General features: G+C 42.5%; 2 protein-coding genes and 1 pseudogene across 2 annotated transcripts; 2 read left to right on the top strand and 1 right to left on the bottom strand.

The window, feature by feature from the left end:
• The first annotated feature begins 666 nt into the window (after positions 1-666).
• LOC106538185 (uncharacterized) lies at positions 667-12225 on the top strand. The gene is made up of 3 exons (XM_087711743.1): positions 667-754; positions 2807-4873; positions 9584-12225. Exons 2-3 carry the CDS (start codon positions 3333-3335, stop codon positions 11112-11114), a joined length of 3072 nt encoding a protein of 1023 aa, XP_087567869.1. The 5' UTR covers positions 667-754; positions 2807-3332; the 3' UTR covers positions 11115-12225.
• On the bottom strand, positions 1288-2158 carry LOC148047665 (uncharacterized; annotated as a pseudogene).
• A 4182-nt stretch (positions 12226-16407) lies between the features above and the next one.
• Positions 16408-21937, top strand: LOC148047664 (uncharacterized). The gene is made up of 2 exons (XM_087711652.1): positions 16408-16489; positions 17218-21937. Exon 2 carries the CDS (start codon positions 17722-17724, stop codon positions 19456-19458), a length of 1737 nt encoding a protein of 578 aa, XP_087567778.1. The 5' UTR covers positions 16408-16489; positions 17218-17721; the 3' UTR covers positions 19459-21937.
• The last annotated feature ends 4010 nt before the right edge of the window (positions 21938-25947 follow it).

The raw sequence follows: 25947 nt of genomic DNA, 5'->3' as shown, positions 1-25947 counted from the left end.
CCATAATAAAGGCTCCTCTCATTTCCTGTCTCCAAAGCCTGTCCAGAAGGATATCATGGTCGATGGTATCGAAAGCTGATGAGAGATCTAGGGGGGACATGACTGTACCCCTTCTATCTCAAACCCTCCAAAAGTCCACGACAGTCACAACCAGTGCCATTTTGGTGATGTGCCCCGGCCTGACCCCAGATTGAGAAGGGCCCAGGTGCCTTTCTTCTCCTGCACAGCCCTTTCTCCGGGTGGCAAAGTCAGAGCTGGAAGCAGAGGGTGAGTTGAAGTCCAAGGCTGCCAACATTTCCTTGCCCTTTTCAGCTGAACATATTAAAAAAAATCTTAATCTTCAGCAATGCCTTGAACTGCCCTGCAAGGAAAATCTCCAATGATTTTTCCTATGCATTACCAACTGCTGTCGAAGGCATAAAGCCGGCCAGGATGCTTACTGGTCATAAGCACGGAATCAATGAGCACGGCTTAAGGTAGAAGGAGCGTGTTCTTCCCCCTTACGTCGCTAGATGGCGATCTATAGAGAAGCAACCTTCGCGCGTAAAAAGCAGGTACGATCCAAGGGCGACAGAGGGAGAGCAAGAGAGGCTGGGCAGCAACGAGTTGAAACGATAGAGAATTGTATTCCTAGAGAGGATGTGGAGGAGAGGAGGCGAAGGGCAGAGAAACCTCTTCCGGCTGAGCCACGGGAGGGTGATGGTGTCGGCGGAGCCTCTTGTGCTTCTTGGAGGCTCGAAGCGGCTCCTGGGAGGTGAGTGAAGGGAAGGTCGGAGGAGAAGCCGGGAGAAAGTCCGGCCCTTTGGGTTCCTCCACGGCGCATAAAGCAGCGGAAGCAACGAGGGTGAATCGTGTTGGCTGCTGCTACTTCATGTTCTTTCCCTCCCCAAATTGTATTCCCCTGGGGCTGCACGATTTTAAACCTCTGCCTGTGATTTTACCAATGGGAGATTTAAAAATAACATTTATTTCATGTTTCTCTAACGCCCATTTTAAACACCAGCTTTCAGGTACCTGTTGATTTCTTGTGATTTTTATTGCCATCCGGTTTTCCTGGGAAGCGAGGAGTTTAATGAGCAAAACAGACGCTTTATATCTTGAATAGGAATTTGGCACCTTTTCATCTATCGGGGTCCTCCCCCCCCCCTTTCTAAAATTTATTTTTATCTCTTTTATTTATTTGTCAACATGTACAAGGTAACAGATATTAGTATAGGCATGGACATTTTTGCATGAGATTGATACAAATGGATAAGTATAACATGGCCATGAACACATGAGTACATATCAATGGGGACAGTAGGACAGTGACGATAGGCACACTGGTGAGTTTATGCATGCCCTCCTTAGGGACCTCTTAGGAAATGTGTGAGGTTTGTCAAAAGATGAGAGGTTGGCAGCTATGAGATTGTAGTTTGATTTTTGGAAGTTATATTTAGGAGTTCTATTATGAGATTATTTGTATGGATATAAATTTAGACAGAAATCAGTCATACTGTGGTCACTGTTGGAAAAAGGTTCTTTGATTTGTAGGTTATAAATTGAGTTTAAACTGTTGCAGAAGATGAGAGTGAGGCAGTGGTTGAGTCTGGTGTTGTTAGTTGCCAATTGATCCAGTCCCAAAGTAGTAACGACATTATACAGGGTCATATGTATGGTTTTGGTTGTGCATTCAATTAAGGTCCAATTAATAAGAGGTAAACTGAGGTCACCAAGAAAAATAATGAGATGAGGGCATGAGGCTGCCCACATTAGTGATGCGGTTAGTTTGTTCGCATGATCAAGGTCGTAATCAGGGGCTCTGTAACATAATAGGAAGCGAATTGTGGTATTTAGTGACAGATCGCAGCCAATGGTCTCAGGAAGAGCTTTTGTGTAACTTAAATATTTTTCAGATCTAGGGACTTTTTATAGAAGATAGCAATACCACCACCTCTTCAGATTTCACAGTCAGACTGGTAGGCATGGTAGTCACTTGTAGTGGTAATGGGGTCTAGAAAGGATTTGTTTAACCACGTTTCGCAGACAAATAGGGTTGAATTGAGCCATATTTAGTAGTAGGAGGACTTTCAACATTTTGTTTGCAAGGCTTCTTGCATTGAGTAGTTCGCATTTGAGATCTGTAGCGGTGTGACTGAATAATCTTGGGGGTGTGCATGCCTAGTTTTGGTTGTTGGTGCATTGGGGTGATTGGGTTGTTGGGGCTATTGGTTGTTGGGTTGGTTAAAGGGACGTGAACCGTTGGTATTGTGTTTGATACAGTCGGCACTGTAGTCGATGCACAGGTCAGTTGGTCCTCGATATTGGTGTCTTTTGACCTCTGTGCGGAGCTCACGGGAGGGTGCACATTGTAGTATGGATAGGTCGGGCTTTGAACAGAGATCAAACAATTTGAGCGAATGGACTTTGGGACATTTTGCACACCAAGATACATACATTCACAGGTATGTATTTCTGTGCTTATATGCGTTCATACATGCGTCAAACATTTAAATGTAATATTATACCATACATCTGCTTGAGGAGGGAGCTGGACTCGAAGTCCTCCAAGCTCCCTTTCAACTCTATTCTGATTAACTGATTGATTGAAAAAGAGAACTTTATGAAGGCGTCGATATTTGAACCTGGATTTTGTTAGGCTTCTGTATGCCAAATCAATCATAATTAATATCAAGGTTAAAATATAATTTTAGTGTTTGCTTTTTTCATGCTAATATATGGGATGGGTTTTTTTTTGTTGCTTTCATATGCCCTGCAGCCATTTTTAAACAATAATGAAACTAACTGCTTTATATTAATCTTACAGAGAGAGAGGATGCCAAGAAGAGCACACTGGACAACAGAGAATGAGAATCAGTATTAAAGTGCAAAATAAGCCATCATTCAAAGTATTTTCCAATTCCTCTGGAAAGTTTAAAACCTCTTCTTCCTAAACAGATGAGAGACGAGGGAAAGAATAACAAGAACACAGTTTTGAGCTGGAAAAAATAGAGGTCCTATCTATAGCCAAAACTGGCAGGCATTAATGAAAGCCTTTGAAGAAGGAAAGAATGGCTTGAACCAAACAAACACCAGGGAAGAGGTCAGAAATATTTTTCCCTGCCTTAGAGCAGCCTCCGGCAATCCCGCAGACTGCCTAATGTGGAAAAAACAAAGGCAAAGATTGCAGATCATATCTGATTGATGCATAAGCTGAACCACCACGTGAAAAGTCATATAAATGTTTAGAGTGCCACGGAAGCTTTACTCAGAATAGGTCTCTCATCATTAGTGGAAGGACCCATAATAAAGAGAAACTCTACCAGTGCTCTCATTGTGACAAAAGATTTAGCATGCACACCAATCTGCTGATACACAAAAGCACTCACACTGGGGAGAAACCATATGTGTGTCTGTATTGTGGGAAGGGTTTTCTGCATAATTCCAAGCTGGTGATACACCAGAGAACTCATACGGGAGAGAAACCATATAAATGTCCAGATTGTGGAAAAAGTTTCAGTCAGAATTCGAACTTGGTGATACACCAGAGGGGACACACAGGAGAAAAACCATATGAATGTCCGGATTGTGGGAAAAGTTTCCAGCAGAATTCTAAGCTTCTGATACACCAGAGGACTCACACGGGAGAGAAACCATATAAGTGTCCAGATTGTGGGAAAGGTTTCAATTGGAATTCCGAGTTGGAAATACACCAGAGGACTCACACTGGAGAAAAACCATATGAGTGTCCAGATTGTGGGAAAAGTTTCAGTCGGAATTCCCACCTGGTGGAACACCAGAGGACTCATACAGGAGAGAAACCATATCAGTGTCTAGATTGTGGAAAAAGTTTCCAGCAGAATTCCAAGTTGGTGATACACCAGAGGACTCACACAGGAGAGAAACCATATGAGTGTCCTGATTGTGGGAAAAGTTTCAAGCAGAATTCTAAGTTGGTGATACACCAGAGGACTCACACAGGAGAAAAACCATATGAGTGTCCCGATTGTGGGAAGAGTTTCAGTCAGAATGCCAACCTGCTGATACACCAGAGGACTCACACTGGAGAGATACCATTTGAGTGTCTGGATTGTGGGAAACTTTTTAGTAGGAATTCCAAACTGCTCATCCACCAAAGGACTCACACGGGAGAGAAACCATTTGAATGTCCTGATTGTGGAAAAGGTTTCAATTGGAATTCTGACTTGTTGATACACCAGAGGATTCACACAGGAGAAAAACCATTTGAGTGTCTGGAGTGTGGGAAAACTTTCATTCGAAATTCACACCTTGTGCAACACCGCAGGACTCACACAGGAGAGAAACCATATAAGTGTCCAGATTGTGGGAAAGGTTTCTATCGGAACTCCCACCTGGTAGTACACCAGAGGTCTCACACAGGGGACAAACCATATCAGTGTCTAGATTGTGGTAAAAGTTTCAATTGGAATTCTACCCTAGTGATACACCAGAGGACTCACACAGGAGAAAAACCATATGAGTGTCTCGAGTGTGGGAAAAGTTTCATTCGAAATTCCGACTTAGTGATACATCAGAGGATTCACACAGGAGAGAAGCTCTATGAGTGTCTGGATTGTGGAAAAAGTTTCAGTCAAAATTCTCACCTGATGTTACACCAGAGGTCTCACACGGGAGAGAAACCATATGAGTGTCTATTTTGTGGAAAAGGTTTCAGTCAGAATTCCTATCTGGTTAAACACCAGAGAATTCACACTGGTGAAAAACCATATGAGTGTCCTGAATGTGGGAAAAGTTTCATTCGCAATTCTGGCTTGGTGATACATTGGAGGACTCACACAGGGGAGAAACCATATGAGTGTCCAGATTGTGGGAAAGATTTCAGTATTAGGTCTAGCCTTATAAATCATGTAAGGTTACACACAGGGGAGAAACCATTCAAATGTCCAGATTGTGGGCAGTGTTTCACACAAAATTCCTCTCTTACCGCACACAAGAAATTCCATATAAAGCAAAATTTGATGTGTGTTGAGGAATCTTGAATTTCGTTTCTCTTCTCTCTTTGGAAGCCCGGTTTAGAAATTAACCATTAAATTTCTTGCCCTATTCTTCTTAGTCAAACATGCCTTAGTATCAAACATGAGGGAGGAGATCTGTGCTTCCTTTCTCTGGAGTTGTGTGGTTGTTTCTTTTCACAGTGTTGAGAATGTTGGGCCAGAGGAAAGGTGCTGAGATCTTATGTTTGCCACCTTGAGTTTTTTTCTACATATAATAAAGGCGGAATATAGATATGTACCGTATTTTTTGGAGTATAAGATGCACCTTCTCCCCCCAAAAAAGGGTGAAAATCTAGGTGCGTCTTATACACTGAATGCACATTTTTGGCCTCCTGAAACCCCACCCTGTGCATCCCGTTTTTCACAAAAATGGACACGGAGAGGGTTTGGGAGGCCTGCAATGTGCTCCTGGGGGTAGGGAGGGGAAAAGTGACAAAAAAGAGCCTTTTCCTGCAAAAATGTGGGGGTTTTGCCCTACCCAGCCCCCAGGACCACTCTAGGCCTCCCAAACTCTCTACATGCCCTGTTTTTCATAAAGAAATGGGGCATGCAGAGGGTTTGGGTGGTCTGCAGAGGGGGCTGGGGAGGGTAAAAACCTTTTTAAAAAATTACCTTTTCAAAATCTTGGTGCGTAATATAGTCCGAAAGATATGGTATGTATCAGAGGTGAGTTTCTGTTGGTTCGTCCTGGATCGGACGAACTGGTAGTGGCAGTGGTGGGAGGTACCGCGCACCAGCCCAGACGCTTCTGTGCATGCGCAGAAATGTAGAGCGATCAAGCAAACCGATAGTAAAATAAATTGAAACCCACCACTGAGATGTATGTATGTATTTTTATTTATTAAGAAATTGTGCATGGCAGCCCAACTCAATTTGACTCCAGACAGCTTACAGCAATAAAACCTTAATACAGAAACCAATCGACCCCATATATAGCAAATAGCAAAATAAAAAAGCCTGGATATTTGGCATTCCCCACCAGACTGAAAAGGGCCCAGTGTCTTCCTCCTGCACAGCCCTTTCTCTGGCTGCCAAAGTCAGAGCTGCAAGCAGAGGGTGAGTTGTAGTCCCAAACTGCCAATCTTTCATTGCCCTCTTCAGCTACAGTTAGAAAAGATCTGATTCTGCAGCAATGCCTTGAACTCCCCCACCAGGAAAACCTCTCATGACTTAACTGCTGGTAAAGGCACAACGCCGTCAAGGATGCCAGCTGTCCAGAAGGGGGGAAATTACTCTTACAGCCCTCTCTTGAACTTGGAAAAGAGTATGGGTGGTTCTCAAGTTGCAACGGCAATTAGTGCCAGTGTTGTCAACCCTGAAGCCATTTTGGAAACTCTACATGGCTGCCCCAGCAAGGCTGCTTGGAGCTGTGGGAATGGGAGGTGGGAATAAGAGACATCTGGGGATCTGTAGCCAAAATAAAATTCATTCTCCTGGGAACCAAGGACGTTCTCACCAGGTGCTGGGAAGGCGTGGACTGAAACCAGCTGGAGTTGGGACTGTGACCTGGCTGGACCATGTGATGGACACGTGGACTGGGGGGGGGGGACTTTGATTTTTAATGTGGGTGAGGAAGACCTCGGGACCTTCAGAGTCGGGTTTTCACCAGATGTGAAAATATGACATGCCCAATAAATCTTTGAGGAGCAGTTTGGCCTCGGAGTTTGATTGCATTGGGTCTGTTACTTAGAACCTGACAAGAGCTGCTTTATCAAGAGACAACTGGACTTTTTGGCTTGTCTTTGAAGACGTTTCTCTTCTCATCCAAGAAGCTTCTTCAGGTCTGACTGGATGGTGGGGGGGGTGGAAGGATTCCTAGTCCTTGCAGACAGCTGGTCATTTGTATTCTTTCGGGGAGTCTTTGAGGCCATCTGTGTTCTCTGGGACACCTGAATAGTGCAAATGGGTATGGAGCCTTCCTGGCCACAGGATGTTTTCTGTCCTGTGTCCCTTCACTGTTCAAGACAGGCGCAGGCTGTTGGAAGTGAGTCTCTGTTGTCTGCACCTCAGGTTGAAATGAAATGCTTCCTGTAATTTTCCCAGAAATCCATTGAAATCACGACCTGGCTGACTGAGAATCCCCATAGACAATTGGTGCCAGACTTTCCATTGCTAAGAAGGGATGGAGCACCAGTAGGATATGCCATGCTGGTTATAAAGTAAAATCACAGGAGAGATAAGGGGTCAAGTTTCAGTCTTACAGCTTCTCTAAGTGGCAGAGGCAGGTTTTGAATTATCCTGCACAAACACACACACACACATCCAAGGAGGAAAGCTATGGGAAACCAAGGGAGGTGCACTTTCTCCCTATTTGCACGTCATTTCTACCCCCCCCCCCCCAGGGAGCTTTCCTTTGGTTAAGTTGCCGTTTCTCGCAAAGGGAGCTTCGGCCTCAGCTCCAGGGACAACGAAGGACCTCTCGGGGGACCTGACAGAAAACGTTCGGGGATGGATCCTCAGGGAGAAAAGCTTTCGATGACGTCGATGTGAGTCGAGTAAGACTTGAAGAGAACATCTTCAAATGCTTTAGGGTTGAACGAGCATGTTCTTACGCCATATGTCACTAGATGGCGCTCTACAAAGAGGCAACGGTGCGGCGGCGACTGAGCTATTCTAGGGAAATTGGTGAGGCTAAGATTGAACGGGTTGAAATGACAGAGTAGTGCATTGCTAGAGCGAATCTAGAGAGAGAGAGAGAGAGAGAGAGAGAGAGAGAGAGAGAGAGAAAGAAAGAGAGAGAGAAGGAGGCGAAGGGCAGAGGAACCTCTTCTTCCGGGTCACCCACGGGAGGATAATGGTGTCGGCGGAGCCTCTTGTGCCGTTTGGAGGGTCGAAGCGGCTCCTGGGAGGTGAGTGGAGGGAAGGTCGGAGGAGAAGCAGGGAGAAAGTCGGGCCTTTTTGGGTAGGTTTGTATTTTGAGCTTATATGCGTACATATAAACAGAAAAGATAATCTTATCATTGAGTCAATATTTGATATTGGATCTTGCTAGTTCTCTATGTCCCACATGAATCATAATTAATTTTAGAGGTGAAACCAGAATTTTGGTGTTTCTTTTTTCATGAATACACATGGTGGGGTGGGGTGTTTTTTTTTTTTGTTGCTTTCACATGTTCTGAATTTATTTTTTAAAACAATAATATTAAAACTAACCCATTAAGATGAATGCACAATTTAAAACTGCTGCCTATAATTTTCTGCTAGCAGATTTGGGACATTTAAAGAAATCTTTATATAGTTTTCATAATTGGTAACTGCCCATCTACTTCAGCCTTCATGTAAAATTTGATTTCTGTTATTGACATGTTTTTTTTCCTGGCAAGCGAGGAGTTTCATGGACAAAATAGAAGCTTATGATTGAGTCAATATTTGAACTTGGATCTTGTTAGTTTTCTATACTTCAATCAATCATAAGTAATAAAGGTAAAGTTAAAGGTTCCCCTCATACATACATGCTAGTTGTTCCCGACTTTAGGGGGTGATGCTCATCTCTGTTTAAAAGCCAAAAAGCCAGCATTGTCTGAAGATGTCTCCGTGGTCATGTGGCCTGCATAACTAAATGCGGAAGGCACATGGAACACTGTTACCTTCCCACCAAAGGTGGTTCCTATTTTTCTACTTGCATTTTTACATGCTTTCAAACTGCTAGGTTGGCAGAAGCTGGGACAAATAATGGGATCTCACTCCATTACCCGGCACTAGGGATTCGAACCGCCGAACTGCCAATCTTTCTGATCAACATGCTTCTTAGCCATGGAGGCACCACGTGCCACATCACGTCCCATGTGTGCCTCCAGCATGTAGTCATGCTCGCCACATGACCACTAGAATCGGGAACGACTAGCACGTATGTGCGAAAGGAATCTTTATTGATATTATAAGTAATATCAGAGATTAAAATAGAATTTTGATGTTTATTTTTTCATACTAGTATATGGGGTGTTTTTTGTTGCTTTTATATGTCCTGCAGCCATTTTTTAAACAATAATAAAACTAACCCATTTATATTACTCTTACAGAGAGAGAGGATGCCAAGAAGAGCACGCTGGACAACAGAGAATGAGAAGCAGCATTAAAATGCAAAATAAACCATCAATCAAAATCTTTTTCAATTCCTCTGCAAAATGTAAAAACTCTTCTTCCTCAGCAGATGAAAGAAAGGGGAAAAAATAACAAGAACAAAATTTTGACCTGGAAAAAATAGAGTGTATGGAACTGAAGAAAACATTACATGAAAAGTTGAGGATAATTTCTAAATAGAGAAAAAATGGAGAACGCCTGGAAGTGAGCAGGAAGAAATACATTCAGTGGATAGCCAAAATTGGCAAGCCTTTGAGGAAGGAAAGGATCAAACAACCACCAGGCAGAAGATCAGAAAACTTTTTCGCCTCAAGAATCCAAGAATATCAATGTTAGAAAAACCCAACAGACTGCCTAATGTGGGACAAACACAGAATGCAGATCATAGCTGATTATGCACGAGAGGATACAACCAATGAAAAACCATACAAATGTTTGGAGTGTGGCAAAAGCTTTACTCGGAAAAGCTTCCTTGTGATTCATGGGAGGACCCATACAGGGGAGAAGCTCTATCAATGCTCCCAATGTGGCAAAAGATTTAGTATGCATTGCAATCTGGTGAGACACGAGAGGATTCACACTGGGGAGAAACCCTTTGAATGTCCTGATTGTGGGAAAAGTTTCAGTCAGAATTCAAATCTGGAGATACACCAGAGGACTCACACAGGAGAGAAACCATATGAGTGTGCAGACTGTGGGAAATGTTTTAGACAGAATTCTAATCTCGTGAGACATCGGCGGACTCACACAGGGGAAAAACCATATGAATGTTCAGATTGTGGGAAATGTTTCCAAGATAATTCCAACCTGGTGAATCATCGGAGGACTCACACAGGTGAAAAGCCCTATGAGTGTCTGTATTGTGGGAAAAGTTTTAGGCAGAATTCCCATCTAGTGGAACATCAGAGTATTCACACAGGAGAAAAACCATATGAGTGCCGAGAATGTGGGAAAATATTTCGGTGGAATTCTCACCTGGTGGTGCACCAGAGAACTCACACAGGGAACAAACAGTACCCATGTCTGGATTGTGGGAAACGTTTCAAGCAGAATTCCAACTTGCTGATTCACCAGAGGACTCATACGGGAGAGAAACCCTATGAGTGTCTGGATTGTGGAAAAAGTTTCAAGTATAATTCTAGTTTGGTAATTCACCAGAGGACTCATACAGGAGTGAAACCATATGAGTGTTCAGAATGTGAGAAAGGTTTCAGTTGTAAGTCTGAAATGGTGAAGCACCAAAAGACTCACACTGGAGAGAAACCATACGAGTGCCTGTATTGTGGGAAAAGTTTCAGTCAGAATTCCAATTTGGTGATACACCAGAGAATACACACAGGAGAAAAACCATATCTGTGTCTGTATTGTGGGAAAGGCTTCAGTCAGAATTCCCACCTGGTCATACACCAGAGGACTCACACAGGAGAAAAACCATATGAGTGTTCAAAATGTGGGAAAGATTTCAGTTGCAAATCTGATCTGGGGAAACACTGGAAGACTCACACGGGAGAGAAACCATATGAGTGCCTGTATTGTGGAAAAAGATTTAGCATACATTCCAATCTGGTGAAACACAAAAGTACTCACACTGGGGAGAAACTCTTTGAATGTCCTGTTTGTGGGAAAAGTTTCAGTCAGAATTCCCACCTGGTGGATCACCAGACAACACATACAGGAGAGAAACCGTATAAATGTCATGATTGTGGGAAAAGTTTTAGTCTGAATTCCTACCTATTGAAACACCAGAGGACTCACACCGGAGAAAAACCATATCAGTGCACGGATTGTGAAAAAAGTTTCAGTCAGCATTCCTACTTGGTGAGGCACCGGAAAACTCACACAGGAGAAAAACCATTTCAGTGTCTTGAATGTGGGAAAAGTTTCAATCGGAATTCCCATTTGATGAGACACTGGAGGACTCACACAGGAGAGAAACCTTATGAATGTCCCGACTGTGGGAAAGAGTTCAGTTATAGGTCTAGCCTTATAAAGCATGCAAGGTTACACATAGGGGAGTAATCATTCAAACGCCCAGATTGCAGAGTTTTTATACAAAGTTCACACATCTTTTTAAGGCAAGCTGTTCCATTGGTTGATTGTTCTGACTGTCTTAAAATTCTCCTTGTTTCTAGTTTGAATGTTTCCTTGATCAGTGTCCCATAGTTTCTTTGGCCTTCGAATCCTTTGGAAAATATTTTATCCCCCCTCCCCCTGCCCTTTTCGACAGCCTCTCAAATATTGGAAGACTGCTATCATGTCACACCTGGTTCTGACTTTCACTAGATTAGTCATGCCCATTCTTGTAACCGTTCTTCATACATTTTAGCCTACCAGCCTTTGATCTTGGCTTCCTTTCTTCTACCTTTTTCTTTCCTTCCTCTAATCTCAGCTGATCCTTCTTTCTCTGTCTGAGTGAGATAGTTCCCTTTCACGGAATTGAGGGCTACTGCTTTGCTGGGCCAGAGGAAGCCATTTTGGGTGTTCATTCGGTAGGTTTGCCGCCTTGACTTATTTCTACATACATGTAGAATATGTAGTATGTATGTATGTATGTATGTATGTATGTACCACAATAATATAGGGCAGTGATGGTGAACCTTTTCAGCACCGAGTGCAAAACTGGACCGTGCATGCATGCATGTGCATAGAGTGCCGGAAACACACCTGGTGGAAACCGACCAGCTGGCCCACGTGCCCTAGCCTTTATTTGGCCATTTTTTCAGGCCACTTTTGTCCTGAAAAACAGCCTGAACACGGCCTGAAAAATGCATTGGTTTTTGGCTGTTTTTGGTCACTTTTGGGGCTGTTTTCTGGCATTACGGTGCCCGTGAAGACCAACTGGCTGGCACACATGTGCAGGCCAGAAATCAGAAGAGTAGCTGGCGACAGCCTACGTGCCTACAGAGCGGGCACTGCATGCAACCCCTGGCACGCGTGACAAAGGTTCGCCATCATGGGTATAGTGTCTCCTCCTTGAGCACCTCTAAGATCCCTTCCAACTCTGTTATTCTCTTCTGTATTTTTGCTTAGCATGGAAATGCATATGCCAGCCCAACTAATGGTGACTCTGCAATAAAACCTTAATACAAAACCCAATAAACACCATATATTGCAAAATGCAAAACCTCCACATTTAACATGTAATTGCCCTGCAAATGTAGCATACTTCTATCAAGGTTGATGGCCTTTGGATTGTCTGGGAATTGCAAAAAGGTGATTCTTCCTTTTGTTCAAATTAGAAGTCAACTAGGCACTCTGGTCTTACTAACTACATTCATGCTCGGTGCTATTCCTTCTCCAAACTGGTAATCATTCTCCTTGAAAGGAGTTAATTTGGAGAAGTTGACCACAGGATTAGCAGCAAGTAAATTTCATAATTAAATATGTAGAGTACCTCAAGCAACTTGCAAAAGCACAGCCCGAGGGCGGACATTTTTAGGATTCATCTCTTTTTCTCTGATTTATTTAAAACATTTATGTAGCCATCCATGTTACAACAAATACTGGCCGGCTCTCAATCAATAATTGCCTTAAAACTATAAAAACCAAATACGTATAAACAAAAACCAGATACGAAATCAAGCTGCCGGGCTGGGAAAGGGCACAATTGATGCACCAAATGAATCTGTGCAAATCCCCTCCCTAGCCATGGCTCTTTCAAGCCCAGGAGCTGTGAGTGCAGGAAGACCTCCAGTTTGTGGGCCAGCTCAAGTCACAAAAGGTGATTACATGACCCCAGGAGACTACAACTGTCACAAATATGTCAATCGCCAATTGTCCCTATTTTGATCACATCGCCATAAGGATGCTGCAATGGTGGTAAGTGTGAAAAACGATCATAAGTCACCTTTTCAGTGCTGTTATACCTTCCAAAGATCACTAAATGAAATGTTATGTCTAAGCCCAAAAGGTAAAGGCTCCACTCGCACATATGTGCTAGTCATTCCTGACTCTAGGTGCTCATCTCCATTTCAAAGCCGATGAGCCAGTGCTAGGCATTTGAACCACTGAAGTGCCAACCGTTCTGATCCAGAATCTCAGCATCTTAACCACTGAGTCTTTCCCCCTATCTAAGGCCACCTGTACATCATTGGGTATCATAGTATGGATGGCTTCTAGTGGATTTAGGTAGATGTTAACAAGCAAGCAGTGAAAGCCTTGAGCCCTGAGGCACTGCAAATTGCAGGGATCAAAGTTCGGCCCCTCTTCTACCCACATGGACTGGAACTGGCATAGAGGTAGAAGTAGAAAGAAGTAGAATAATAAAGCTCCTCCCATTTCCTGTCTGCAAAGCCTTTCCAGGAGGATGCCATGGTCATAGTTATTGAAAGCAGATGAGAGGTCTAGGAGAGACATAATGACTAATCTTAAACCTAACAACAGTCCATGAGAATTGTAACCAATGCCATGTTGGTGATGTGCCCTGGTCTGAAGCCAGACTGAAAGGGCCCAATGTCTTTCCTCCTGCACAGCCCTTTCTCAGAGTCAGAAGTCAGAGCTGCAAGTAGAGGGTGAGTTGAAGTCGAAGGCTGCCCATCTTTCCTTGCCCTCTTCAGCTGAATTTATAAGTGATCTTAATCTGCAGCAATGCCTTGAACTGTTCTGCCAGGAAAACCTCTCATGGTTTTCTTATGCATTACAAACTGCTGTTGAAGGCGTAAAGCTGGCCAGGATGCTAACTGTCCAGAAGGGAGAGGAATTACTCTTCCAGCCCTCTCTTGAGCTTGGAAAAGAAATAGGGGTGGTGCTTGGGTTGAAACACCAATTGGCCCCGGAATATGGGGCACCAAGAAGAAATACCCAGCTTGATAATTAAATTGGGAAGTAAGAGAAAATAAAATCGCAGAAGAGACAAGCTACCATCTTAACAGGTTTGCTACTTTGCAGAGACAAGTTTATCAGCAGTTATCCTGCACACTCTACACCCCCACCCCCATAAAAGGGAGCTTTCCTTTGGTTTAGTTGCCATTTCTGGCAAAGGCAAACTAGTTGCTGGTCCTCCTGAAACCACGAGTCGGTCAATAGTGCAGAGCATAGCTTAGGCATCAAGTCGTCCCCCGGGGTCTCGGCTGTCACCTGTGCTGCTTGTTGGGAGGGCGGAATGATGGTGTGGATTGCTTCCTCACGGTGACTATTATATCGCGGTATTTCTGACAAGGCATCTGCCTGGATGTTTTTACCCGCAGGGATGTACTTCAATTGGAACCGAAACCATTGAAAATACTGTGCCCATTGGACTTGCTTTGCGGATAACTGCTATTACATCTGGAGAGCCTCCAGGTTTTTATGGTCGATCCAGACTTCGAATTTATGACCCCCCTCCAACAGATGCCCCTACATCATCAACACCCAGTGCAGATAATTTCATAATTTATTCTTTGACTCTTGAATGTTTTTTGGGATGTCAATACCTAAATATTTAATACTATCTACTATTTTTAATTTATATTTCCCTTTCACTATTTCCACTTCATCTTTACTATGGTTATATAACATCATTTCTGATTTCCCCCCAGTTTATTTGTAATCCACTACATTTCTGAAATTCATTCAGGTGTAAATATATCCTCTCTATAACTACAGGATTTTAAAATGTTAATAATGTATCATCTGGACCAGTGGTAGGTTTCAAAAATTTCTAGAACCTCTTCTGTAGGTGTAGCCTGCTTTGTGGGAGAGGCTTGCCAGCCATGTGACCAGATGGGAGTGGCTTGGCCATCATGTGACTGGATGGGTATGATCAATTTATAAGTGAGCTTAATCTGCAGCAATTCCTTGAATTGCTCTGCCAGGAAAATCTCTCATTGTTTTCTTAAGCATTAAAAACTACTCGATGCTACATATTTTCATATATGGTGGACCTGCCAAAAAGTTAAGGCATTTTGGATAAAAATATGGTGGATTATGCAAAATATCTTTAAAAGAAGGATAAAGTTTACTCCTCAGTTATTCTTACTAGGTATATGTACTGACTTTACAGTGGTAGAGACTAACTTGATTCTGCACCTAATAACGGCAGCAAGACTGTTGGTGGCGCAATACTGGAAGAAGGAAGACTTGCCTACAACTCAAGAATGGACATTGAAAGTTACAAACTTAGCGGAGATGGCTAAAATATCGGCATATCTTAAAGATCATTCAAATGAGAGATATAAATGAGACTGGAAAAAATGGATTGACTATATACAAAATAAATACGGGACCAAGAAATTCCAGTTAGCCTATGCTTCAGAAATGATTTAAATTGTTTAAAGTTAGTTCAGTAAGAAGAAGCTAAGGTCAATGTAGAATGTTATTAATTTCTTTATTTCTTTTTTTCTCAATAGATTTTAGACTGTTTGTTAGAAATCCATACCGTGTACGGGTTCTGGGAAGTCGAGGGGGGGAAGGAGGAAGGGGGGAGGGTGGAGGGAGGGGTATATATTAGGCTAGACAAGAATTTGGTGGTAAACTAGAATTATTTTGACATACAAAAAATTGTACTTCGATGTCTTACTGATTGAGGAATGATGAAATGTTTGTCTTAAAAGAAATAAAACTTTTGAACTCGAAAACTACTGTTAAAAACATAAAGCCGGCCAGGATGCTAACTGTCCAGAAGGGAGGGGAATTACTTCCAGCCTCTTTTGAACTTGGAAAAGAAATAGGGATGGTGCTCAAGTTGAAACACCAATTGGCCCCGGAATATCCATTGCTAGGCAAGGATGGGGCACCAAGAAGAAATACCGGCTTGGGAAGTAAGAGAAAATAAAATCACAGAAGAGACAAGCTACAGTCTTAACAGGTTTGCTACTTTGCAGAGACAGGTTTTCAGCAGTTATCCTGCACACTCTCCCTCCCCACGAGGAAAAGGTGGTTGGAACCAAGGGAGATGCACTCTCTCTTTTCCTATTTGCACGTCAACTCTAGCGCCCCCCCCCCCCCGAAAGGGAGCTTTCCTTTGGTTTAGTTGCCGCTTCTGGTAAAATAAACTTCGGGCTCAGCTCCAAGGACAATGAATGCCCTCTTAGGGGACCTGGAAGAAAAAGTTTGGGGATGGATCCTCTGGGAGAAAAGCTATCGATGACCTCGGTGGGAATCGAATAGGAATTGGTGACACACAACGAACCCCGGAATCAATGAGAACATCTTCAAACGCCTTAGGGTAGAACGAGCATGTTCTTCAGCCTTATGTCGCTAGATGGCGCGCTACAGAGAGGCAACACTCGGTACAGCGGCGACTGAGCTATTCTAGGAAAGGCTGAAATTGAACGGGGTGAAACGATAGAGCTGTAGAGTGACGAGGAGGGGAAAGGCAGATGAGATGAACTTCCTTTTCCGCCTCAGCCACGGGAGCATAATGGCGTCGGCGGAGCCTCTTGTGCCGTTTTGAGGATCGAAGCGGCTCCCGGGAGGTGAGTGGAGGGAAGATCTGAGGAGAAGCCGCGAGAAAGTCGGGCCTTTTTGGCTTCCTCCACGGCGTATAAAGCAGAGGAAGCAACGAGGCTGAAACCTGTGTGCTGCTGCAATATATTCTTTTATTTTAGATTTTATTCCTCTGGGACTGCTCGATTTAAAACTTCTGCCTGTGATTTTCTGCTGGGATTTAAAAATAACATTTATTTCATATTTCTCTAACGCCTATTTTAAACACCAGCTTTCACGTACCTGTTGATTTCTTCTGATTTATTATTGCTATCTGGTTTTCCTGGCAAGCGAGGAGTTTAATAGGAATTGGGCACCTTTTCATCTATTAGGGTCCCCTCCCCCCTTTCTAAACTTAGATCAAACAATTTGAGTGAATGCAGTTTGGGAAATTTTGGACACTGAGATATGCGTAGATTGTCTACATTCATTCATAGATGTGTATTTCCATGCTCATGTATGCATACACGAGTATATTATACCATACATAAGCTTGAGGAGGGAACTGGACTAGAAGATCTCCAAGGTTCTTTTCTACTGTATTCTGATTGATTGATTGATTGATTGATTGAAAAAGAGAATTTTATGATGGTATTGATGATTGAACTTGGATCTTGTTAGGCTTCTATATGCCATAGCAATCATATTTGTGCTTTCACATGTTCTGCAGCCATTTTCAAACAATAATGAAGCTAACTCCTTTATATTAATCTTACAGAGAGAGAGGATGCCAAGAAGAGCACTCTGGACAACAGAGAATGAGAAGCAACAATGAAGGTCAAAATAAGCCATCATTCAAAATGTTTCTCAATTCTTCCTGAAAGTTTAAACATTCTTCTTCCTCAGTAGATGAGAAACAAGGGAAGGAATAACAAAAACAAAGTTTTGAGCTGGAAAAAAATAGAGCTGCCATGTATAGCCAAAATTGGCTGGCATTAATGAAAGCCTTTGAGGAAGATTGCATCACTCTGATTCTCCACAACAAGATCCATCCAGTGATAAGCCATATAAATGTTTGAAGTGTGGCAAAAGCTTTTCTTGGAAAAGATTCTTCGTGATTCATGGAAGAATCCATACTGAAGAATAACTTTACCAGTGCTCCCAATGTGGCAAAATGTTTAGCATTCATTCGAATCTGGTGAAACACCAGAGGACTCACACTGGGGAGAAACTCTTTGAATGTCCAGTTTGTGGGCAAAGTTTCAGTTAAAATTCCCACCTGATGGAACACCAAATGACACACACAGGAGAGAAACTATATAAAGGTCCTGTTTGTGAGAAATCTTTCAATCAGAATTCCAACTTGGTGATACACCAGACGACTCACACTGGAGAGAAACCATGTGAGTGCCCGGACTGCGGGAAAAGGTTCAGTAAGAATTCGAACCTTGTGATGCACCGGAGGACTCACACTGGAGAAAAACCATATGAGTGCCCGGATTGTGGGAAAAGTTTCATCCGGACTTCCTACCTGGTGGAACACCAGAGGATTCACACAGGTGAAAAACCATATGAATGTCCGGATTGTGGGAAACGTTTCATTCAGAGTTCTTACCTAGTGAAACACCAGAGAATTCACACAGGAGAAAAACCGTATGAGTGCCTGGATTGTGGGAAAAGTTTCAGACAGAATTCCCAGCTGGTGGAACATCAAAGGACACACACAGGAGAGAAACCATATGAGTGCCTGGATTGTGGGAAAAGTTTCCGTTGGAATTCCAACCTGGTGGAACACCATAGGACACACACAGGAGAGAAACCGTATAAATGTAGTGATTGTGGAAAAGGTTTCAAGCAGAGTTCTAAGCTTGTGATACACCAGAGAACTCACACAGGAGTAAAACCATTTCAGTGTCCTGATTGTGGGAAAAGTTTCAGTCAGAATTCCAACCTAATGATACACCAGAGAACTCACACTGCAGAAAAACCATATCAGTGTCTGGATTGTGGGAAAAGTTTCCAGCAGAATTCGAAGCTTGTGATACACCAGAGGACTCACACGGGAGAAAAACCATATGTGTGTTCAGATTGTGGGAAAGGTTTCAATTGGAATTCTGAGTTGGAACTACACCGGAGAACTCACACAGGAGAAAAACCATATGAGTGTCTAGATTGTGGGAAACGTTTCCAGCACAATTCTAAGCTTGTGGTGCACCAGAGGACTCACATGGGAGAGAAACCATATGAGTGTCCAGATTGTATGAAAAGGTTCAGTCATAATTCAGACCTGGTGATACACCGAAGGAATCACACTGGAGTAAAACCATATAAGTGCTCGGATTGTGGAAAAAGTTTCCAGCAGAATTCTAAGCTTGTAATACACCAGAGGACTCACACAGGAGAGAAACCATATGTGTGTCCAGATTGTGGGAAAGATTTCAGTATCAAGTCTAGCCTTATAAACCATGTAAGGTTACATACAGGGGAGAAACCATACGAGTGTCCAGATTGTGGGAAAGATTTCAGTTTCAGGTCTAGCCTTATAAATCATGTAAGGTTACATACAGGGGAGAAACCATATGAGTGTCCAGATTGTGGGAAAAAATTCAGTATCAGATCTAGTCTTATAAATCATCTAAGGTCACACACAGGGGAGAAACCATATAAATGTCCAGATTGTGGGAAAGATTTTAGTAGTAAGGCTAGTCTTATGAATCATGTAAGGTTACACACAGGGGAGAAACCATATGAGTGTGCAGATTGTGAGAAATATTTCATTAGTAGATCTAGCCTTATAAATCATGTAAGGTCACACACAGGTGAGAGACCATATGAGTGTCCAGATTGTGGGAAAGATTTCAGTAGTAGGTCTGGCCTTATAAATCATGTAAGGTTACACACAGGGGAGAAACCATTCAAGTGTTCAGATTGTGGGAAGTGTTTCACACAAAAGTCCTCTCTTGGTATACACAAGAAATTCCATATGAAGCAAAATTTGATGTCTGTAGAGGAATCTTGAATTTCATTTCTCTTCTCTGGAAGCCCAGTTGGGAAATTTAACCATTTAATTTCTTACAATACAATAATACAATAGCAGAGTTGGAAGGGACCTTGGAGGTCTTCTAGTCCAACCCCCTGCCTAGGCAGGAAACCCTATACTGTTCCAGAGAAATGGCTATCCAACATCTTAAAGACTTCCAGTGTTGGGGCATTCACAACTTTTGGAGGCAAGCTGTTTCACTAATTGTTCTGTCAGGAAATTTCTCCTCAGTTCTAAGTTGCTTCTCTCCTTGATTAGTTTTCACCCATTCCTTCTTGTTTTACCCTCAGGTGCCTTGGAGAATAGCTTGACTCCCTCTTCTTTGTGGCAACCCCGAGATATTGGAAGACTGCTATCATGTCTCCCCTAGTCCTTTTCATTAACCTAGACATACCCAGTTCCTGCAACCGTTCTTCATGTTTTAGTCTCCAGTCCCCTAATCATCTTTGTTGCTCTTCTCTGCACTCTTTCTAGATCCACATCTTTTCTACATCGTGGCGACCAGAACTGAATGCACTATTCCAAGTGTGGCCTTACCAAGGCATTATAAAGTGGTATGAACACTTCACGTGATCTTAATTCCATCCCTCTGTTTATGCAGCCTAGACTGTGTTGGCTTTTTTCGCAACTGCTGCACACTGCTAGCTCATATTTAAATGGTTGTCCACTAGGACTCCAAGATCCCTTTCACAGTTACTACTGTTGAGCAAGGTACCACCTATACTGTACCTGTGCATTTCGTTTTTGTTGCCTAAATGTAGAACCTTACTCTTCACCATTGCATTTCATTTTATTAGATAGTGCCCAATGTTCAAGTTTGTCAAGATCCTTCTGTATCTTAAGCTTGTCTTCTGGAGTGTTGGCTATTCCTGCCAGCTTGATGTCATCTGCAAATTTGATGTATCTTAAGCTTGTCTTCTGGAGTGTTGGCTATTCCTGCCAGCTTGATGTCATCTGCAAATTTGATGATTTCCCCATTTATTCCCTCATTGAAATCATTGATGAAGATGTTGAAGAGAACTGGGCCTAAAACAGAGCCTTGGGGTACTCCACTGCATACTTCCCTCCATGTAGATGCAGTTCCATTGAGGACTACCATGTTGAGTGCGGTTGGTCAGTCAGTTATGAATCCATCTAGTGGTGAAACTGTCTAATCCACATTCTTCTCCTACTTGCCTTATTTTTTTTAGTCAACATGTCTTGGTATGAAACATGAGGGAGGAGATCTGCGTCAAGGGAAATTGCCGTGCTGGACCAGAGAAAAAGCTATTAGCTCTCTTATTAGGTATATTTGCCACCTTGAGGTATTTCTACATCTAATTAAGGTGGGATATAGATATGTATGTATTTTTATTAAGAGATTGTGTATGGCAGCCCAATGCAACGTGACTCCAGTGGGCTTAAAGCAATAAAATACAGAAACCAATCAACCCCATATATAGCAAATAGCAAAATACAAAGCCTTGACATTTGGCCTACTCCCACACCATTACATTCCTTACCAGACTGAAAGGTTTCTTCCCCCTGCACAGCCCTATCTCCAGGTGGCAAAGTCAGGGCTGCAAGCAGAGGGTGAGTTATAGTCAACCTTTCATAGCCCTCTTCAGTTGCAGTTAGAAAAGATCTGAATCTGCAGCAATGCCTTGAACTCCTCTGGCCAGGAAAACCTCTCGTGATTTTATTATGCATAGAAAACTGATGATGAAGGCATAAAGCCGTCAAGGATGCCAACTGTCCAGAAAGGTTACAAAAGGCTTTTGTGCATCTCTTCCACCGTCATCAAGTATAATTCATATTAACTCTAGTATCTTAACTCAGATGTTTTATACATATTACCATCATCATACCCTCCACTTTTATTTGACTATGGTTGTTTAAACATCCTTTATCATAAAAAATATATCAAAATTAAATACATAACCACATACTAGCATTTCATTTGCTTATATATAAAATCTTCCATTAACACTAAATCCTTATATCCTATTCTAGGTAAACCATAATATTTAATAACAAAATTTTCTTAATCCTCCTTTCCAAACTGTTTACAATTTACATCTAGTTTCCTTATACCCATACATATATAGAGATTATTATTATTATCCTTTCTTTATTTGACTATATTCCATATCATAACATTTTCCTCCTAATAATCAAAACTTAACTGTGTCTAATTTAGTTCTTTTTGTTGTTGTTAATATTATTGTTATTATTAACCTTTATATATAATCCAAAAGGATTTCTAGCCCTCCCTTCATGGGATAATTTAATATTCATATCCAATTATTGCTTATCATAACACTACACATTGTATACATTGCTATCATCAATTTTTCATTTAACTATTGTCACTAAATTTAACTAGGCTTAGCTAGTTTTAAATTATATTCTTCCATCTATCAACCTGTATCTTTCCAGCAACAAAACAATCTCATATCTTCTGCCATTTGTGCAGCCACTCCTCTTAATCAAATCTGTATGGACTCCTCTTAGCAACTCCTTGTTTGTAAGATCTCTCATGTACTCTTGATGCCCTCTTTCTGTTTCCTTGTTCAGCTTGTCTTTGATTGTCAGCAGTGTTATCAAATATTTTGCAGATAGGTTTTCATAGTCCATAGATTCTTTAATTTGTTCTTCTTCTTCTATATCTTGCCCTTTGAAATAAATTTCCTCTCGATTTAATTCCTCTTTCAATATTCCATTCTTTCTTTTTTCAGAAATAAACCAATTGCCATAAATATCAACAAGTTTAATCTCTTTATATTCATCTTCCATTTTTTGAGTTTTAGTCTCTTTATTTTGCATTTAAAAAACAACCGCAGTTTTTTCATCATATTTTATTGTTAAATGCTCCAAGTATTCCAATTTCCTCTCAATTTTTTCCTCTGTATTTGATAATTTTTGCACTTCTGAAAATATTCCTTGCAAGTTCAAAGCCTCTACGCTATCTGGAGACGTCATATTCATACACAGCTGCTTTTGCTTAGAAGGTCAACAAGATTAAAACATACGTTCACAAAGACCGCTGTTTTTCACAACTGTGGACTTTTATCAGATCATAACCCACCAGCCTAGCAGTAAAACCTTGCAATGCCGAAATCAAAGCAATCCGTGAGAGAAAGAAAAGAACGTTCTGTCTTTGAATACACAAAAACTGTGGGGATTTTATATATAACCTTTGAACTTTGATTTTTAATGTGGGTGGGGAAAACCTTGGGACCTTCAGTTTTCACCAGATGTGCCAATATGACATGCCTAATAAATCTTTGAGGAGCAGTTTGGCCTCGGAGTTTTGATTACATTGGGTCTGTTACTTCAGGAGTTAACTGGACTTTCTGGTTTGTTTTTGAAGATGTTTCTCTTCTCATCCAAGAAGCTTCTTCAGGTCTGACTGGATGGTGGGCGATGGAAGGATTCCTAGTCCTTGCAGACAGCTGGTCATTTGCATTTTTTCGGGAGTCTTTGAAGCCACCTGGAGGTTTATCTGTCTCCTCCGGGTCACATGAGTAGTGATTCAGACAGGAGGTTGGGGAGGAACATGGGCCATTCTTGGAGTCTGGGGAAGGCTCTGATGAGGGCTCTGTGTCAGAGGCAGAGAGGGGTACAGAGCCGTATGCCAGTTATCAGCTGCCTTCAGAGTCAGACATCAGTGTGGCAGACAAACAGCTGGAGCCTGTTCCCAATGTCAGACGAAGGGAACAGCGGAAGAACAGGGGTCGACTTGGGAACAAGGCCACAGGTGGACGATGAATGGCCCCTCCCAGAGGAAATAGAAGAGGAGCAAAAGGGGAGTGGAGTTTGCAGGAGAGAAATAGTTCACTTAATTGGTTCGTGACTCTCTGAGACTCCTTGCCAAGTGTTGCAGATATCGGCCTTTCAGCTCTCCAAGCCAGATAGGGTCTGTCACTGTAAATCCTCCATTTGAAAGACTTTGCTGGATGTGAATGAGCAGAATTTAATAAAAGGGTTGTTTGTTGAGCCAAGAAATTTGCTTCATGCTCTTGGAAAGCCTAGGTCACAACAGTGCCAGACTTTCCATTGCTAAGAAGGGGTGCAGCACCAACAGGATATACCATGCTGGTTAGCAAAAGAAATTAAAATCACAGAAGAGACAAGGGCTCAAGCTTCAGTCTTACACCTTATGTACGTTGCAGAGGCAGGTTTTGAGGAGTTATCTTGCACGCGCGCACACATACCCCAAGAAGAAAGGCTATTGGAAACCAAGGGAGGTGCACTTTCTCTTTTCCTATTTGTCAGAATTCCAACTAACACTCCCCTCCCGTGAAAGAAGACCCCAAGGGTTGAGTTTCCTCAAAGTTCCATTTTATTAGAGATGTCATATTGGCACATCTGGGGAAACCCAAATCTAAAAGCTTCCATGTTTTCCCATCCAATTGAAAGTTTTAAGACCCTGCCCCAACACCCATAAGTCTATTATATGGTCCAATCAGTCATTGCCATGAAGGAAGATTCCTCCCATCCACATCCATCCAGGTGCAGGGCAACCTTGACTTTCTGAGAATGTTATGGCTACATATCACCCATGGTCTGTATAATCTCCCATTTTTCCCCCAGTAGAAAACACGGCAGGCCTGAAATCCAAAATGTAGAAGATGGCTTCCAGGTCTGACAGGCAGCCTCCCCTCAGAAGAGAAGCATATTCTGTAATGAGAGTAATGCAGGGGGTTTACATTATATAACTAACCACCTCTCCCACCCACCCCCAGGAGGACCCTTTGGCTTGTCTGGAAATTTATGATGGAATTGGTTAACCAAACTCAGCTTTCACATTCCAACTCTTTACCCATGTAGCCTCAGATAACGGGTACCCTTTCCAATGTACAGTGGGACCTCAGGTGCTGAATGTAATCTGTTCCAGGACTTTGGTTTGCACCCGATTTTTCATGACCAGAAGCAAGACTGACTGCGCATACATGCACACAAAAAATATGGCGTAGCAGGGGAAATTGCTGCGGCAAGGAACATTGCCGTGACTATGTTTATTTGGCATCCAAGGATGTGTTTGTGACGCGAGTGAAACATTTAGTGGATTTTTCGGTCGGCACCCAAATTGTAATCTGAGCTGTTCTGGACCTGAGGTCCCACTGTACTAAATATTGTAAACAACCCCTATACAATCGAGTCTAATATTTCTTTCATGATGGTTCTTTCTTTGTACTACTATAGGAGGAGGGAATAGTTTGATCTGAGATCTCAACCTAGACCCAATGACAGGTTTCAGCAAGCTACAATGGAAAACAGGATGTATCTTTCCCAGAATTCAAGGGAGGCTAAGCTGAACTGTCATTGGGTTAATTACTTTTACTATTGGAAAGGGACCCAAAAATGTAGGTCGTAATTTTTTGCTACGCAGTCTCAATCGTATATATTTGGTTGATAGAAAAACTTTATTTCCCACATGGAAAGAGGGCTGAAATGAGTGGTGCTTTTCTGCCTGTTTTGTATATTCATCCACAGCATCTGCCACTTTTCCCTTATTCCCCCACCCTTTATTCAGAGAGTCCATCCACTCAATTAAAGACATTGAAGAGGGAGGTTCTCTGGGCAGTTCAGGTATGGGGACAAATACCATGCCGCTGGTAACTTGGAAGGGAGTTAATCCAGTATTGCTATGCACAGCATCATTGTATGCTACTTCTGTGAACAGTAGCAGGTCCAACCAATTCTTCTATTGGTAATCCACATAGCAACGGATGTATTGTTCCACCATTGAGTTTGTGCATTCTGCTGCTCCATTTGTGCTCGGATGGAAAGCCGAGCTAAGTCCTTGCATGGACCCGATGGACCACAGGAACTCCTTCCAGAATTTGGTGGTCAACTGGACTCCTCGGTCAGAGATGATTCTCCTGGGTACACCGTGCAGACATAGATCGAGGAGGAGGCGCTTTGGCTTTTTCCATCTGGGCTCAGCACCGTAGGGTTCTCCTGGCTGGCTTTTCCATGGTTGGCTTCCTGTGAGGGGTGGATCTCATGGTCTAAAATGACAGATGTGTTGTACCACATCTATATGCGGTCCAGCACCCCCATGATGCTACATGCCATTTTGAGCCTTTAATGTTGCAGTCCTGGAATATGCTGATGAGTCAGAATGGTGCATTTTTGCGAACAGCTTGAAAATGGGGAGGGGGGATTTTCCTTCCTCTTATCCTGTTCTCAGTCTGTGCTGAGCTTCAGTACAGGGTGAGAGGCAGGAAAATCCCCCCTCCACATTTTCAAGCCGTTCGCAAAAACACACCATTCCGAGCCTTCAATGTTGCAATCCTGGAATATGCTGAAGGCTCGGAATGGGGCATTTTTGTGAACATATTGAAAATGGGGAAGGGGGATTCTCCTGCCTCTCACACTGTACTGAAGCTCAGCACAGACTGAGAACAGGATAAGAGGCAAAATCCTCCCTCTTTTCCCGGTTATCGTTCTTTACGTGGGATCGCAGTGCAGATGCACATC

The sequence above is a fragment of the Thamnophis sirtalis genome, unplaced genomic scaffold, assembly GCF_051295495.1.
Source record: "Thamnophis sirtalis isolate CommonGarterSnake01/CBP01778 unplaced genomic scaffold, rThaSir2_p1.2 scaffold_3, whole genome shotgun sequence".
Lineage (NCBI taxonomy): Eukaryota > Metazoa > Chordata > Lepidosauria > Squamata > Natricidae > Thamnophis > Thamnophis sirtalis.
This window is presented reverse-complemented; position numbering and strand designations above follow the sequence as displayed.

Excerpts from the sequence above, each read along its gene's own strand:
- LOC106538185 (XM_087711743.1), top strand. The coding sequence starts at position 3,333 with ATGCACACCAATCTGCTGATACACAAAAGCACTCACACTGGGGAGAAA. Across the intron at positions 4,874-9,583 it reads AGCCTTATAAATCATGTAAG|GACCCATACAGGGGAGAAGC; the intron begins GTTACACACAGG and ends GATTCATGGGAG.
- LOC148047664 (XM_087711652.1), top strand. The coding sequence starts at position 17,722 with ATGGAACACCAAATGACACACACAGGAGAGAAACTATATAAAGGTCCT.